Source organism: Canis lupus, chromosome X, assembly GCF_011100685.1.
Source record: "Canis lupus familiaris isolate Mischka breed German Shepherd chromosome X, alternate assembly UU_Cfam_GSD_1.0, whole genome shotgun sequence".
NCBI lineage: Eukaryota > Metazoa > Chordata > Mammalia > Carnivora > Canidae > Canis > Canis lupus.
The window spans coordinates 24,590,637-24,608,691 of NC_049260.1; the positions used below are offsets into that span (position 1 = coordinate 24,590,637).

The 18,055-nt window shown below is 36.8% G+C and overlaps 1 protein-coding gene across 2 annotated transcripts in view; it reads left to right on the forward strand.

The window, feature by feature from the left end:
* IL1RAPL1 (interleukin 1 receptor accessory protein like 1) overlaps positions 1–18,055 on the forward strand; it is a 1,348,418-nt gene that overhangs the window by 677,628 nt on the left and 652,735 nt on the right. For both annotated transcript variants that reach the window (XM_038587125.1, XM_038587126.1), the window contains one exon: positions 16,149–16,428. In XM_038587125.1, coding sequence (XP_038443053.1) covers positions 16,149–16,428 — 280 coding nt within the window. The remainder of the gene's footprint in view (positions 1–16,148; positions 16,429–18,055) is intronic.

Genomic DNA, 18,055 nt, shown 5'->3' on the forward strand with positions numbered 1-18,055 from the left:
AAACTGCTGAGCCATCCAGGGATCCCCTAACAAAACACTTTTTAAAAGTAATATGAATGGGTTCTGAATTTTGCACCTAAAAAAGCCTCATTAAATATTTTCATATTGGGATTGTACGTAAGAAGTATGATTTCTTTTTCTGCATTATCCATTAATATTACACAGCATAAATTATTCTTTAAGTACAATACATAAAGGTTACTGTTAGTGGCTGCAAACATATTCACACTATAAATGCATAATAATATTATTAGATATTTAATTTGTCTTACTCTCATTTTAATATACAGTACCATGATCTATGTCATTTTATATGTATTTTTTTGAATTTCCAATTTTGCTTTGAGCTTGAATATCTAAAGAAGGATTACTGGGTCAAGGGGTATCATATGTTTTGCCAAATTGTTTCCATACAGTTTAAGCCAACTTATATTCCTGTATGCAGTGCATGAAAGTATCCCGCTCATACTACCTAGCTATACGAACTGTATTTGTACACCACTGCATTCTCTATTCAGTGCCTAATCTATTCCTTCTATACCTGCTTATAAATCCACAATGGTAGTCCTGATGAGATTTTCTCCAGTGTAAGTGTTTTTGGACAGTTTTCCTTCAGTTTCCAGGCATATAGCAATGACTCTAAATCTAAATATCCCTCTGTGATCCTTTGGTGATTTTTAAAACTGTCATCCATTTATTAATCTTTGTATGACCTAAGTGCAACAAGTGTTTATTAACGGTGGTAGCTAAAGGGAGGAGGGCTTGGTTATTCATGTCCTGTCTTGCTGTGTGCCTTGCCTCAACCCATTGGGTCATAATTAGTGATCTCTTCTAATATAATTAATCTTTATCCTTCATGAAAATATCCTGATATCTATCATATTTTATTAGCATACATTGATAAACAATTTTAAATCTTTAAGCTTACACATTAATATAACAGAAATACAAAAAAAATGATTCTACATTTTCTCTTTTCCTGAGCATTTTCATATAACAGGTAAATCTAAAAGCTAACCAGAAGTCAACTCTTAAAAAATAAATCAATTCTTTTTTAAGAAAGGTGATTTAAAAATAAATGAGCACCCTACAATAATGGCAAAGTATTCGTGAATTAATATAATTTAAAGATAGGTCTTTATTTTATTTATTTTTAAAGACTATTTATTTATTTGAGAGAGAGAACACGAGTGGAGAGAAGCAGAGAAGGAGAAATAGACTATTTACTGAATGGGAAGCCCAACCTGGGGCTTGATCCCAGGACCCCCAGATCATGACCTGAGCTGAAGGCAGACACTTAACTGAATGAGCCACCCAGGCAGCCCTAACAATATATTTTTATTTTAAACCATGAAACTCATATATATACATATAATTGCAAATGCTAAATACATCACTTATTTTGAATATCAGCACATAAAATCTTTCTCTCTAAATATACACATATATATAACTTATACATATGGTATATAATATATATCTTATCTAAGACATATATATATCATCTACATCTACCTAAGATCGATCGATCGATCTATATCTATCTATCTATATGCATATATATATATATGCATATAAAGAGAGAGAGAGAGAAAGTGAACTCACACAATATTTCATAGCAAAATCAATGGCTTTACTTAAACAATTCACACTGAGAATAGAATCATGTGCCAAAGCCACGATGAATGCATTTATTTGGTTTCCTCCTCATGGCTTCTGGCCTTAGACTAGCTAAATACATACAGAAGCAAAAAAGAAGGGCAAATAAGTAAATCCATGCATTACCTTTCTCTCAACTTTTAAGTCCCTAAGGTTGAAATCTGCTTTGTGCCAAGTTTAGCAGTGCCTTCATTCCTAACCCTAAACAAAATGCAGTGTCAATAGATTCCCATCATGACACATACATGATTCTACATATAAATGTATATGAACACCTGAATAGTCGTGAGTAGAACTAATATGTGTACGGCCTATTATGCGTTTTCATGAGACCTCTTCTACAGTGATAAAAATAGACTTAACATCACTAAAAAAAAAGGCTCTACCTGTTTTAAAATTCTCATTTAGAAATTTACTTGAGGAGCAGTATAGAAAATGTATACTTTTGTGTATTTTTCCCCACAATTTTTGCACTAAATCAGTCAAATAGACAATGTGTGATATTATTTATATAAAAGAAAATGCATATTAAAACACAATGTGCTTCATTCCCATTTCTTTTGAGTGTTTCTCTGACTTAAGAGGATTTGAATGCTCAACAGAGCTCACAGTATGGAAAAGATACACAGACATACTTTTGTTGCACTGACCAATGTAAGCAATAGTGTTCTGCTGTAAACTCTTGTAATAAAGGCAAAAAAAATGTTTTGTAAGATAATAAGTCTTCTACCCCAACTGCACTTGCCAACTTCCACCTCAAACCTGTTTCCACTCCTTATTTCTGTTAATGATGTCACAATCCTTTTGGGAATCCTGGTTTGAAATGGCAGCCATCCTTGACTCCTTCTTCATCTCTTCTGTCTGATTAATCTTTCCATCCTGTTGATCCTACCTCTACATTTTCCCCCACATTTCTTTTTCATATCATTCCCCAGTTCTGTTCCTCACTTCTACTATTTTAAGAACTAAGTGGTGTCCTTGCTCCTAGTTGAGTCCTTTCAGTCCATCTTTGATATTATCACTAGAGCATCTTCTGAAATGTAGATCAGATTAATACCACTTCCTTTACAGATATTTTCCACTGTCTACATTGACTAGAGCAGTGGTTCATCTCAGAAGCATCACCTGGGAACTTTCTAACAATGCATATTCTTAGTTCCTAAAAAAACATTTTCTGAATCTGGAACTGATGGTGGAGCCAGACAATCTGTCTTTTGATATCTTTTTCAGATGATTCTAATGCACACTAAAATTTGTAAATTACTGGGCTAGGGGATTAAGTTAAGGTTCTTGGCATGGTGTCTTGTCAAATCCACCTTTCTGATCTTATTTTCACCAGGTTACATTCTTTTCCTCTCTACCTCATTATACCATTTCAGAACCTTACCCTTTACTGTCCTAACGGGGATATCCCATTGAGTTGAAATTTTCTCTTCCGAACATCAAGTTTTAAATTGAGGCACAATTTAAATTCCATCTCTTTCTAAATTCTTTTTGATCTTCTCAGTCAGATTTCTTTTCCATTAATGTCTGTGAAAAAATAGAAAAGAGTTCGGGCTTGAGATAGAATAATCCTCTTGCTCTGTGTTTTCTCAGCAGTGCTATCTTTACTGTTGAAATTTCTCCATTCTGCTTTCTGCTATATGTAGTTGTTGACATGTCTTTCCTCCCTAAAAGATAGGTTCTGCAATGTCAACAGTAGTGTCAGGAATCTTTGTTGTAGAACAGAGTTGCACATAGTAGGTGATTGATAACCTATGTGAAATCACCCCGAAACATGTTTTGAGTGCTAATGCATGCTTATTTCATTTGTTCATTGCTACAAACAATAGCCCATTTGGAATTGCTCTCAATTTTAAAGACCTTTATAACTTGCAATCTTTAAAAATAGAATTCTGTTCTGATATATTTTCTAAAAAAAATTATAGTAAATATGCACCATAAGCCTTAATACTCTCTTTAATGGGTCATTTTGCAGGGTGAGTGTCCTGCCATCCAACAGGCCTTTCCCTGTGAGACTAAGTTGGAAAAGAGGTTAAATCTGTTCACTTTTTGCTTGGTTTGTTGCTCATCATGTTCATATTTAACGCAACATCCAAAAAATGTTCCATAGGTATAAAATTCCTGAAACTGGCAATATTTTTGACCTATCTCTGCGTATATAGCTTTATCTATTTTGTGGCCCAAATAGAGGGAATTTGTGGAGATAAACATGAGCTAAGTGAATAGCGTAATAGTATGCCTAATGAATGTAAAACAAATGTGTTGCTTTTAATAAATCAACAAGGATTTACTGAGTCCTGAGATATGTTCGGTTTTATGGAATAAAATTGTTCTGGGTCAAAAAAACTGTATTGCTTTGCAGTATTACAAAAGGAAAGGAAAATGCATGGTGTTAATTTTTTTCTAAATTAGGTTTAAAATACTAAGAAACAATAGGGACGCCTGGGTGGCTCAGCGATTAAGCATGTGCCTTCAGCTCAGGGCGATCCCCAGGTCTGAGATCAAGTCCCACATGGGGCTCCTTTCAGGGAGCCTGCTTCTCCCTCTTCCGGTGTCTCTTATGAATAAATAAATAATTTTAAAAAATACTAAGAAACAATAGTAATGAGTGATACACATTTCCAGTAACAATTTAAGTAAATATTTATTCAGGTGATCACAATGGTAAAGCAAATATAGATATGGAAATAACTACAGTTATATAATTAGAGATATATTAGATTTAGATTAATGGATGATAGATTAGATAGATAGATAGATAGATAGATAGAGATAAATATATAAAGCCCCAGTTCTCACAGTATCCACAGTTCAATGACAAATGAAATCCATGTAAGCAAATATTTATCCACTATGATTCATGTTAAATGAGAACACCGAAGAAATAAACAACTGAAAGAGTAAGAAAAAACATCTTTGAAGTAAATTGAGATTGCTCTCTCCTTGAAGGATGGACCATATGCATCAAGATTTAACATATCGATTCCTATGCCTAGAATAACAAAAAACAAAAGAATCCAGATTTTCTTGTAGTAGAATGTGTCAACTTGTGTTCACCCAAACAGTGGGGCTTTTCCTATTCTTGCTCTGTGTGAGAATGGCAAAGAACATCCACTATATTCCAGGTACTATGTTAGATACTTCCTCATATCATTTTTCAACATGAAGGAAAGAAAAATATTCAAAGACCATATGAATCTTAAGCAGAATTTACTTCCATGCAAGGCAGGGGTAATATATATATTTTAAATATTTTATTTATTTATTCATGAGAGACACAGAGAGAAGGCAGAGACATAGGCAGAGGGAGAAGCAGGCTCCAGGTGGAGAACCCAATGTGAGACTCGATCCCAGAACTCTGGGATCACGCCCTGAGCCTAAGGCAGACGCTCAACTGCTGAGCCACCCAGGCGTTCCAAGGCAGGGATAATATAATCCAACACAGAGAGATGGGGATTTCAGATGAACTTTCAGAAAATGACATGGAAAAAATTGATCACATACCTGCATGCAAGGGAAAACAACCCTTATGAAGACTATTTCCCAGGCCAAAGGCAAGTATAGACCTTAAAAATGGCAAAGCCAGATTTCACAAGGAAAACTGATTCATGAGTTTGTACAAGTATTGGGGGCCAGTTGAAAGTTTGACCATTATACTGGAGCTTGGCATAGGTGATTGCCAAACCCCTAGTTTACCTGTTGACCTAGATAGTACAGTTGAGTCACATACCGCAAACTGTCCATGTTTATTATCTAGCTGTTCTCCTGGCCATTTATTGAGAGTTGATTGCTTTCTGGAGCCCTGACTGCTCACTGCCTGCCATCCCTCACTCCCTCCAGGGCATGCAGCAGGCACAAGCACAAACCTAAGGTGCAGTGAGATTCCCTTTATCAACACTAGATCAACCCCACAGGATAGTTTTTCAACACGCAGAAATAAAGGTTCTGAGAGCTTAACTGACATGCTTGATCTTGATGTGGCTGGGATTTGAACTTGGATCTGGTTTGTCTAGAAATCATCTACTGCCATACATTACATATGTTTAACCAACTCGACCTTTATTAACAGGCATGCCCGTACAGAGAGTGACATTGTTTTTCATGGTTAATGAGTCCCCAGAGCCCTTTCTGGTTAAACTATGTTCAGAAGAATTTCATTACTCTGTTTTATATCTTTATGTGGAATACATGCCTCTCTTTTCTTTATCACCCAGTTTAATTATCCAGAAAAGCTCATCCACTAATCAGCCTTGATTCAAATATGTACTGAGTCTCCCTAAAGTCCATGCTCTTCCTGGAGTATCAAAATGCAATCTTATTTGGAAATCGGGTCTTTGCAGATGTAATTAGTAAAGATAAGGTCATACTGGAGTAGGATGACCCCTAAACACAATATGATTAGTGTCATAAAAAGAGGAAAAGCCACACAGACACACACAGAGAATGTTATGTGACAATAAAGGCAATGTTGGGAGTGCCATGCCTACATGCCAAGAAACTCTAAGGATTTCCCTCTGTCACCAAAAGCTAGGAGAAGGACAGGGAGCAGATTCTCCCTCAGAGTACCCAGAAGGAACCAACCCTGCTGACACCTTGATTTACAGCTTTTAGCCATCAGAGCTGTAAAAGCATCCATTTTGGTTATTTATTTAAGCTCTTCAGGTTGTGGTACTTTCTTACAACAGCGCTAGGGAAGCAGTACGCAATGTTTAATGTACATGGTGATGATGATTTAAGGTAGACCTTAGTGTGGCCATATGAATGTGTGGGACACCAGCCATGGAAGAGTGACACTTCCAGGAGGAGACAAGAAAATATACAGAGGAGTTCCTCCAATGACAAAAACAATAAGTGGTGCTATATATTGAGTAACTCTAGTTCTAGTTTTTACCTTGACTCCTGGGAAAGATGATGACTGTCTCTTCCAGGTGAGGAAAGGCCTTGGAGGATCTGGTCACTCTCTTTCCCACTCCCTTCCTCCAGATATCCCAGCCTTCCTGCTCTCCTATAAACATATCTAGTGTATTCCCATCTCAGGACCTTTGTTTTGAACCCTGATGCCCTGCATATTTGCCCAGGTAACCCTGGGCTCATATATTAGCTCCTCAAAGAGCCCCTTCTCTGGCCACTATATTAAGAGCACCATAGACATTCTGTCCTCTTAATATGCTTTATTTTTGCCTCCAGACACATTATATTGCTATGGTTCTTGTCTGTCTTCTCTGAAAGAGCTGGAACTCTGTTTTGTTCACCACTCTACCCCCAACACCCAGAGTGTTCCCTGTCCTACAGTGCATGCTGAATAAATGAGTGAATTATGTAACCTGAGACACAAAGAGGTTAGCTGTCAGTTTTCCAAGGCCTCCCTGAACTCAAAATTTATTCTTTCTGACTCTGTACAGGTAGGGTAGCTCAGAAGTAGGTCCAAAAGTCTGGAAGAAGTCCAACCTGACATAATAATGTAAAGTTGAATTGAATTATGGAAGCAGTAGGACCTAAAAGCACTATATTTGCAGATGTATATATCCTTATGCTTCCTTTGGGGAACTTGGCTGGTTAGGAAGGGCTACTATTTTAGTTCAAGAGGCATTCAGGGGACATTATGGGTCCCTGTTGATCATAGACTAGTGAACTTATGAGCAGAGATGTTCAGTGAATATTTACCTTGAGTTATAGAAGGTTCCCTGCTATTCAGAAGTATAACACTCCTCAAACCTATATAAGAATGCCAGGAAAAAGACCCAAGAGTTCATGTTGCTGACTCCACTTTAGAAGCCAGGAATCTCTTTGTCCTTCTTTTCTTTCTGAAAATATAAAACCCTGACTTTCTTTTGCCTTGGACAAAAGATTTATTTTATCCAACCAGGAAAAATATAGAAATATATTGGATCATCAAAGAAAAATTTGTGTGCAGCAAAGACCAAGGCCAGATTGCTATTCCAACCCAAAGATGTGCTGTTTGGGCTTGGCTTTGATGTTCTTCTACAAGAAGGATAAAAATCATATCCCTAGTTGCTGTAGATTCTAGAGCCCTGGGAATATTGTAGCATTTCTGATGACCCCACAGCAAATGAACTGTTGGTTCTGAGCAGCTATTGACACTGAAAATTGATTTTTTTGAAGATTTTATTCATTTGTTTATTTATTTTTGAGATATATAGAGAGAGCACGAGTGAGCAGAGTGAGGGGCAGAGGGAGAAACAAACTACTCCCCACTGAGGGATATATATATATATATATATATATATACACACACACACACGTATATATGTTTGTAAATATATATATATATATTTTAAAGAATACCAAAATTGATTGAATTATAATGTTGAATTAAATGATTTTGAAATAGAGCAAAGTGGATATGATGAATCTAGTCAGAGATTTAGGGTTGATAAATGGTGACTTTGATAATTTTCCCATTCACTTATTGGATGAGTGCTATTTATACTTATGCCCTGTTTTTGTAATTTGAGACAAAAAGTGTGCAAACTATACCTAGTGCTCAGTTAAAGGAATTGTACATGGAGTTAATAAGAGCACATGTAGTCAAATAGGCATTTATATTGATGGCTATCATAAAAGGAGACTAGGAGAGAGTTTTTGAAAATCTATTTAAAACTTAGTATAAAACCTTAAAAATGTATTATTTGATCCTGTAATTGAAATTCTGGGATTTTTTTCTGAGGAAATAATACTTTTCTTTTTCTTTTTGGAGGGCAAAGATGTGGAACATTGTATGTAAAGTTGTTTTATCACAGAATTACTTAGAACAGCCAAACCTAGGGGAAAGACTTTAAGTCCACTAACATTGGAAGAATTAAGTTAATTATAATGTGGCATTATTATGGAATATTATGCAATTATTATTAAATATTCAATAAAAATCATGATATAAAATTTTATGTATCATCTCAATTGGGAAAAGAAACTGAGTAAACAAAAGGACAGATTATGAATGAATGGTATTCTCCTTTTACTCTCTTGAGTATATAGCATCTCTTGAGTAATATCAATTCTCTTTTTACTCTCTTATAGTTTCTGTCTTTTCTTTTTAACCATTAGAAAACAAATACTTTAAAAAATCCTCACCAAGTACATGCTATACAATGCATGGGTTTTCATGTTTCAGGGATATCTTGCTAGAATTTGGAGGCTAAGATAGAATGGAGGGTTATATACACTAACAGAATCTTATTTGCCTTGGTGCCAGTTGTCCCCTGATGAAGAGGGAACCATATCTCAGAAGAAATTTGGTAACAACTGACCAAGGTCTGCACCCACCTGAAAATGACCTACACTGAGAGGGTGATACATGATAACTTCCAGGCTTCAGGCTTTGCTAAGCAAAGGGTATTCTAGAAATTGGATTTCTGATCATTGGCAGCATCTCTTGAGTAATATAAATTCTTACCACCCACATAAATCTCTCCAAAGTATTTGAAAGAGCTCTCCCACAATTGTTACACTGTACATATATTTTAAAGGCCAAAATCTGGAAACATTCCACCCCAGACAAGCAGAATCCAGAAAGGAGAAATGAGGACGAATTGCTGTATAAACCAATGCATGCTCTAAAGGTTAGCTTGCAATGTATTTTGCTGCTGTCATTGATGCTGATAATTTGGGGGCATCTCTGCCACCATTGCCAATTTTTACTTATGAAGTCCATATTTGGCAAAGATAGTGGACACTAATTAAAATCTAGCCTCAGCCTTTTTGTTTGGTGCCTGTGATAGCTTATGTGCATGGCCTACACTTGCCTTAAATAAATTCATGTCTCATGTTCGGTTTTTCCAAGCACACTAGGGGTAGAAAGAAATAATGCCAATGTGACAGTATGCATTTTAGGTCTGTCTGTGAGTCTTTTAAAAAGAAAATTCATTACATTTTTATTGCCTAAAATTTTTTAAATCTTTCTCAGATCTCCATTTCTCCTTCTTTACCACCATTGCCCAAACGTAAATCTCTACCTAAAAATAGAGCCAGCACAGTGCATCCAAAACTATTAGACTGACCCCAACACATCACTGGTTAAAACTTTTCTGTATCTCCCACATCACCTTCACAATGAAGCCAAACATTTGTTTACATCTCATAAAAGTACCTCTGCAGTTTGTCTTTGCTCCCTTCTTTTCCTATGTCTTGCTCTTTTCTGCTTTAAACTCATTTCTAGGGACGCCTGGGTGACTCAGCGGTTGAGTGTCTGACTTTGACTCAGGGCGTGATCCCCAAGTCCTGGGATTGAGTCCCGGTATCGGGCTCCCTGCGGGGAGCCTGCTTCTCCCTCTGCATATGTCTCTGCCTCTTTCTCTCTTTCTCTGTCTCTCATGAATAAATAAATAAAATCTTTAGAAATAAACTCATTTCTATACCACAAAACCTGCAGAATTCTGCTACTTGTTATTTCCTTGTCTTTAATTTTGTGTGCACTTCCAAAGTCAATATCTGTCTGCCTATAGATAAGGGCTATATGTGTCTCTCTTGATTTCCAACCCCTAGGACAGAAATTAGGATGAAGGTAGTTCTCATCATATGAATAAATCTGTGTTAGATCAGCTTTCCTAGAATAGAGCCCAATCAGGGATTTTTAAGGTGCAAACTGATTGAGTGCTCTTCAGGAAAATCTTAAAAGGGAAGGAAGGAAGCAGAATAGGAGAGGGAAATTTGCTGAGGGAAGAGGTCACAGGTAAACTGGAGTCAGCCTGGTCCACACACAGAGGAGCTCTGGCACACAAACTGCGCTTTTGGGATGTCCCTACTTGATGCAAAGGAGCAGCCTTTTGTACACTCCCATAGGTCAGTTATTGACAGTAGACACACCCAAAGGGATGTAAATTTCCCAAAAGGATGGTTCTTGTCAATCACGGGTAATTTTTAAGAGAAGGAGAGAACTATGAGCTGTTAGCCTGAGATACTCAAAGTAGCTGGAGGGGAATGGATGCATCAGTGTAGTAAAGGGGATCAGGTTGGGGCATCTGTTACATTATCATAAATGTTTATTCCAATGTATCTAACCAAGTAGATAAGAGTAATATAATTTGTGCTTTTAGAAGTAAAGTCTTATATTTTCATATTAGAATGTAACGTGTAAGCTTGACACATGGTTATACTTTTTTTAAGGAATGCAGCCTTCAAGCTTGTTACCATGGAAATATTAGTAATAGTGACTTAATTAAAAATACTTTCCCTAATCTCATTTGAATATATTTGCATTATCCAGTCTACGTAGCCTTTGTTCATAAAGTGGTACATCGGTATGAACCCCTTGTAAAGGAATTAATTCTGAATCTTAGTTCCATCACTGCCTTCACATAAGCTCCTAGAACATTATAGGAGGCAGCAAAAGCACAAGAATACAGTGCTTCCTATTCCTGCCTTCTTAAATGACTTTATGGTTTCATAAGGTCCCATGGACTATGAGGGAGTATGTATACTGCAGAGGGGTCATTGAATTAGAGTATTTCCATGAAAGCCTCTCAACAAGTAAGGAGAATACAAATGGTAAACTTTCTGGGAGAAGGCTTAAGAAGGGTGTATTATTCTGAAAGAAAAGACAGATTAAATACTCCTGTCCTACTCAATTACTGGTGATAGTTTTAATAATAATAATGGTGACATGACAGAATTAACAGTGTCTAGAAAAACTTTTGGAATGATTGTTCCCAATACTTTTGGAATGATTGTTCCCAAGCCAGCAAAGCTTATATGCTGAAGTAAGGAAAAACTGAATGAATCAGTAGTGATTCTGGTCACCAAAAGTTAGGTGTAAGGTTATCACGTTTTGTTGTAAGATTTCAGATGTCCTGCTACACAAGATTTAAAAAAAATGCTTTGTGAGTATATAAGAATAATGTATTCATAAGGAGATGCATACTGAAGTACTGAGGGGTGAAATGTCATTTTTTTCTAACTTATTTTCAAATGGCTTAGGAAAAAAATTATAACACACGAGTAAGAGAGAAGAATGTGTATATAAATGAGGCAAAATGTTACAAAGATAAAAAAGATACCACTCTTCACTCACTTCATTTATTAAAATGCCTTAATTACTGAAAAAAGGACATAATCCCATCATTAAATGTGTTTATCCAAATAACTTGAAACTATATTCAATTACTTCTATATTATTTCTTATCCTTCTCAAAAGTGTATTAAAGCATGTTAATACTTTTATTGTTTATTTTTGAACATCATACATTAAGCTTAATGGTCATAGAACTTCCTAAGCCATAGATCCTACATCTGTTTCCATATTAAAATGAACTTAAGGTGTTTCTGACAACCAAGGTGCTATTATTTCTTCATTTTACTTCTGCCTTTTCCTTATCTTTTGACTCTGAACTATTTGAAACTTTTTCCTAATTGATAGTTAAGTACTGAATAACTTTATTTTTTTTAAAGATTTTATTTTTTTAAGTAATTTCTACAGGCAAAATGGGGCTTGTACTCACAACCTCCAGATCAAGACTAGCATGCTCAACTGACTGAACCAGCCAGGTGCCCCAAAGACTTTTTTTTTTTTTTAAGATTTTATTTTTAAGTAATCTCCGCACCCAACTTGGGGCTTAAACTCACATCCCTGAGGTCAAAAGTTGCATGTTCTACCAACTGAACCAGTTAGGCGCCCCTGAATAACTTCATTTTTTTCAGTAATATTTATAGTTTTCTTTCGACGTTTTCCTGTGTAAGTATATTCTGAAAGTATGTATTAATATCTCTTTCCCCAGTGCAACTCTCCCGCTGTTCTCTTGATCTAATTTGTTACTAACTCTTTAGCATTTTCTAGACTAAATATTTTTGTTTGATGCTTTAAGCATTTTGCTTTATCTTACAAATCTTCTGGGAGTTTGAATAATTTTATCTCACTGTTTGTACTGCTACCTTGAAGGTATTTCAGCCTTTTTCACTGGCAGAGATGTCTTCTGTGACAGATGGCCTCAGTTACAATAACTTGATTCTACAATTGTATAATTCATATAGTGGTAAAACAAGATGATTTCATGCTTATCACCAGAATTATAACTGTTTAAAATAAAATCCCACCTAAGATTTTTTTCCCACCTAAGATTTATTTCATGCAGTGGCATAAGTGTACAAAATAATGTCGATAAATATCACATATAATTCATATAGCCTTGATATCTCTGTGTATAGTTCTGTTATCATATTTAGTGTGGTATGCAGGCTCTGTAGTGGTCACTGACCAGATTCATGGCAGTAACTGGGACATTGATGTCCACCAAACTTCTAGCACATTTACTCCACATGTAACCAAAATACAACTCTTTGACAGGAATGTTAGACCACTGAGGAGGGCACTTGATGGGATGAGCGCTGGGTGTTATGCTATATGTTGGCAAATCGAACTTCAATAAAAAAAATTAAAAATGAAAAAAAAGGAATGTTAGACCAGAATTTGGTAATTGAAATTAACTAAATTAAAGAGTGTTGTGAAATTAACAATACCTTAGTTAGGAAACAAAATATTATCGTGACCCTGAATTCTAGGGTCAGACATAGCTGGGTGGGAATCATGGCACTGGTATTGAGTTTCTTTAGTTATAAAATTTAGTTATTAACTGATGTTCTTGCTCATTCACTCAGTAACTGTGTGTTGAGCTGGTTAGCAGGCAGAGTTCCAGGCACTTAGGCTAAAGAAATGAGTTAGAAGGACAAAGTTCCTGACCTTAAGGGGCTTACATTCTTCTGAGGAGTCAAAACAAACAGAAAGTGGGTACATAATGTAACATCACAGAGTAATAAGTTCTATAAAAAATATTGAAGCAGAATCTGAAATAAGTGATCAGGATAAAAAGCTGGTGTTCGGACAGGACATTTACAAAAGACTTCTTCAAGGAGGTGATTTCTGGAGGAAGGGAGGGAGGAATCCATGCAGTTGGGGAGAAAGCGTCTACATTGGAGCACCTGGGTGGTTCCATTGGTTAAGCGTCCTACTCTTGGTTTTGGCTCAGGTTGGGGTCTCAGGGTCATGAGATCAAGCCTACATGTTGGGCTCCACACTCAGCATGGAGTCTGCTTGGGATTCTCTCCCTCTCTCTCTGCCCCTTCCCCTGCTCACTCTCTCTCTCTCAAATAAAAAAATAAATAAATAAAATATTTTTTTAAAAAGGATAAAAGCAAATTTTCATGTAGGGAGAACAGTTAGTTCAAAAGCCCTAAGGGATATTTTTGTGAAGGGTAAGTGAAAATTTGTAAACTCAGCCATAGTTTAGTGCTCATTAGAAGTTAGATATTGTTTTAGGATAAGAAATGTAGATTAAAAAAAAAGAAATGTAGACAATTCTATAGATCATGTGTCTTCTTTGCTCTAATAATGCACATCTTCCTTTTCATCTTGAATATTTTCCTTCTCTTGAATCCTACATTATTCATCCTATTCTCAGATCCTTTAGTTTGCCCTCTTTTTAATCTGTAGCAAGTCAAATTCTTCCTGCAGTACTCAGATGCTACTGCTGCTAGAGGTCCCTCTTTTTTTTTTTTTTGCTCTTTTGCTTAGTATTTGTATATTGTAAGTTCTGTCAAATTGATTATTTTACTAATTAATGAGCAACTGCCCTCTCTAAGCAAGAAATCCACCATTTCTCTATGATGATGATAATGGGGATGCACCTGTGGTGTGCAGACCTGTTGTTTTGTGTGTGTGATTTTAAAAAATGGTGTCAAGATGCCATTTGTAAGGTGGTGTTTCCAGGAAACCCAGAAAACCCAACCAGCCCCCGCCCTCATCAGCCACATTTTCCACTATCGTTTCTATTTTAAACTTCCATTGATGCTTCCAGCAGAGCTAAGTGACTGTCTACCTCTGTCTCTGGCTGTCAAACCACTAGCAGAGCTTGACCTAATATTGTATTTCTTTTGGCTTTATTTGGCTGCAAAATGTTTAATTTCTGATTTTGTCATTGAGTGTCCAATCAGAGGGATAAAACACACACTAATTTGAACAAGGAAAGTTTGTATAAAGAAGTATTAAACATAACAGGGCATTGAAGTGATGAGATTGGCTAGTAAGAAAGAAAGATGTATTAGTCTTCTCAGTCGCCATAACAAATCAGCATAGCCTGGAAGGCTTACACACAGAAATTTATTTCTCACAGTTCTGGAGGTTGAGATGTCTAAGATTAAGGTGCTGGCTGATTTGATTTCTACTGAGAGCCCTCCTTCTGGCTTGAAAGATGGCCACCTTCTTGCTGTGTGCCCACACAGCCTCTTTTCTGTGAGCCCCATCTCATGGAGGAAGGGAGGGAGGGGAGAAGGGAGAGAGGAGCTTTCTGGTGTCCTTTATAAAAATACACTAACCCCTTTATGAGAGCTCTGCCCTCATGATCTCATTTAAACATACTTTTCTCCCAAAGACCCCACCTCCAAATGCCATCACATTGGAGATTGAATCTTCAACATGTGAATTTTAGGACATAAACATTCAGTCCATAGCAAAAGAGAACCCTAAAGACTAGAGGAATTGCCCTCATTTTACCCCTATGGCTGAGAGTACACGCAAGGGACCCCCCCCCCCCCGCCCCATCCTCCTACCTCTAGACCTGAGATCCAAACCTTATTAGGAAGGTTCATGGCTTACTGAATGGTAGACATCACTGTGGTGCTACAATGGGAGAATGTGTTGGAAATCCGCCCTCTGGAACTTGACAGACGTTTACCTGAGTTGCCTGAGAAAGCTGTTCACAGGAAGGTGCCTTGCCTGAAGCTCTGCTAAAAAAATCTCCAAGCAGCTGGCTACCATGTATTGTAGGAGCTGGCTACGGAGGCTACTGGAAAAGCAGGAGTCAGGGGCTGGAGAAGCCTCACCCACTGCAAGAACCTTCCAAGAAAGCATACTGGTATCAGGGAGAAAAACCCTTTGCTGCTTCAGTGTCTCTCCAGAGCCCTCTACTAACAAAGCTGTAGTCCCAGCCGGCAAAGGAGAAATATTTCAGGGATCCCTGGGTGGCGCAGCGGTTTGACGCCTGCCTTTGGCCCAGGGCGCGATCCTGGAGACCCGGGATCGAATCCCACATCGGGCTCCCGGTGCATGGAGCCTGCTTCTCCCTCTGCCTGAGTCTCTGCCTCTCTCTCTCTCTCTCTCTCTCTCTCTCTCTCTCTCTCTCTCTCTGTGACTATCATAAATAAATAAAAATTAAAAAAAAAGAAATAGTTCAAAGGTCCAGATCCATTTTCAAAACACAAGCAAAAAAAAAGCGGATTTAGAGTAAAAGGCAATAAACCAATAACCAATCAATTGTACCGATATATATGAGAATAAACACCAGAAGAAACAAAGTAATGAATATATTGTTTATTAGCAGAGTCAATTACTTCTCAGCACCCTTCTGAGTTTTATCCATTGCTGCCTCTGTGCCTAGAGTAGAATGTAGCTCAATAGAGATGTCCAATAAATATTTGTTGAACTATTGGCTTCACTTTTTCCTCTAATGTTTTCTTTCTCTCTTTCTTTTTTTTCACTATAGCTGATGGATGCACTGATTGGTCTGTCGATATCAAGAAATACCAAGTTTTGGTGGGAGAGCCTGTTCGAATCAAATGCGCACTCTTTTATGGCTATATCAGAGCAAATTACTCCCTGGCCCAAAGTGCTGGACTCAGTTTGATGTGGTACAAAAGCTCTGGTCCTGGAGATTTTGAAGAGCCAATAGCCTTTGATGGAAGTAGAATGAGCAAGGAAGAAGACTCCATTTGGTTTCGGCCAACGCTACTGCAGGACAGTGGTCTTTACGCCTGTGTCATCAGGTATTCTTTTAATTCTAGTATTGCTGTATTAGTTAAATCATATGCTGCTTTCCTATACTTAAATTTCGCTGCTATCTCTTTCACCTAGAGGTTTTGCCTCAATATTTGTGTGTGTTGCCGCTTTCTAAAATTCAGAACCTAAATCATAAAAAGATGGGATTGGAATTTATATTGAGACATTATTTCTGGCTTATGGAGAAAAGAGATACCATCTGGGTATCTACTTATGTTGCCAGAAATTACTAAAGACTATGAAATAAAATTTATAGAGGAGGTGAAATGTTGCAAATAAAATGTAAGCAAAGACTTGCAGAAAGGATGCATAGTTTATCGCTAAATGGGTTGTAACATTTTGTTATTGCCCTTCACAGACAAATAGAGCACAGATACCTCCGGTTCACACACATCTGTAAAGATGATTTAAGTAAATGTGTGTATGTGTGCTGGAAGACAAAAGCAACATTGCCATGTTAGGAAATAAGAAGGCTATGTTCCAGATCATTTTTGTTAACTAAAAGTGCTGGGTCAATACAGAAATTTTCCTGGGCCCCTCAGGGCCAACGAAAAGTTAATAACAAAGTTTGTGCCTTTATCCACAAAGAAGCTCATCAAACATCCATACATCTTTTTCTGCTTCTAGAAGAGACATACATGGTTTGCTTAATGATAATGCACTGAAGCAGTATCCATGTAACACATTAGTGGTTAAAAAAAATCTCAGTTTAAGCATTTATCCATTCATGGATTGTGAATCACACCCTGCATGAATGATGGTGGATGTCATTAGAGTATAGGAACATTGGCGAAGCAAGGTACAGGCATATAGATGGTGTGTTTAAATCTTTGTATTTGTGCATTTTTGTTATTAAGAGAAATTAAGCCAAATCTAATGCAATAGATTCTCGATTTGGAGGAGGTCTCAATTTAATTTTTTAAATTAAAATTCGACTTTAACTTCTGAAACTCTGATCTGCAGCTCTCACTTCTCTGTTTGCGGATCATGCCTTCCCCTCACTTTCCCCTACAAGAATTACCTTTATGCTGAGTCATAGCCACAGGTGTATTAGGACATTAAAATCTGTCAAAGCCACATAAAAGTTCAAAAAAAAATCTTGTTAACACTAACAACACACAGGTTAAAGTTAGTTTTGGATAATATAAGTGAATACAAATAAAGTTGTGCTTGAGAAAAATGACTGATGGATTACAAAAGAACAAATGCATCATTTTGTTGGCAGCTCTTGTTCTTTCTGATAGGTTCTACTAGTGCTTTTATGGTCAAACATCTCTCTTCTTAGAAGTGGAGATTTTGCAATGACCTGGATAAATAATTGCCAAACTAGTATTGTTAAGGATTACTCTTTGGACTGGCTTTCTTCACTTAACTAATAGTGATTTGATTTAATTTCACTTTGTTTCTTTTTTAAAAAAAATCGTTATTTCTGATTATTCATGCATATAGAGGTGATTCTTCAGGATAGGCAAATGTGTGTCCTCATTTATCTGAGATTAGAATTGAGCCGGATGTCCACAGTCTAACACTCCATTTCATTATTTATTGTTGATGAGAAAATAATGATGCGTTCACATTTGTAATCTGAATTTCTAAAGCACTAAAGCTGCAGTT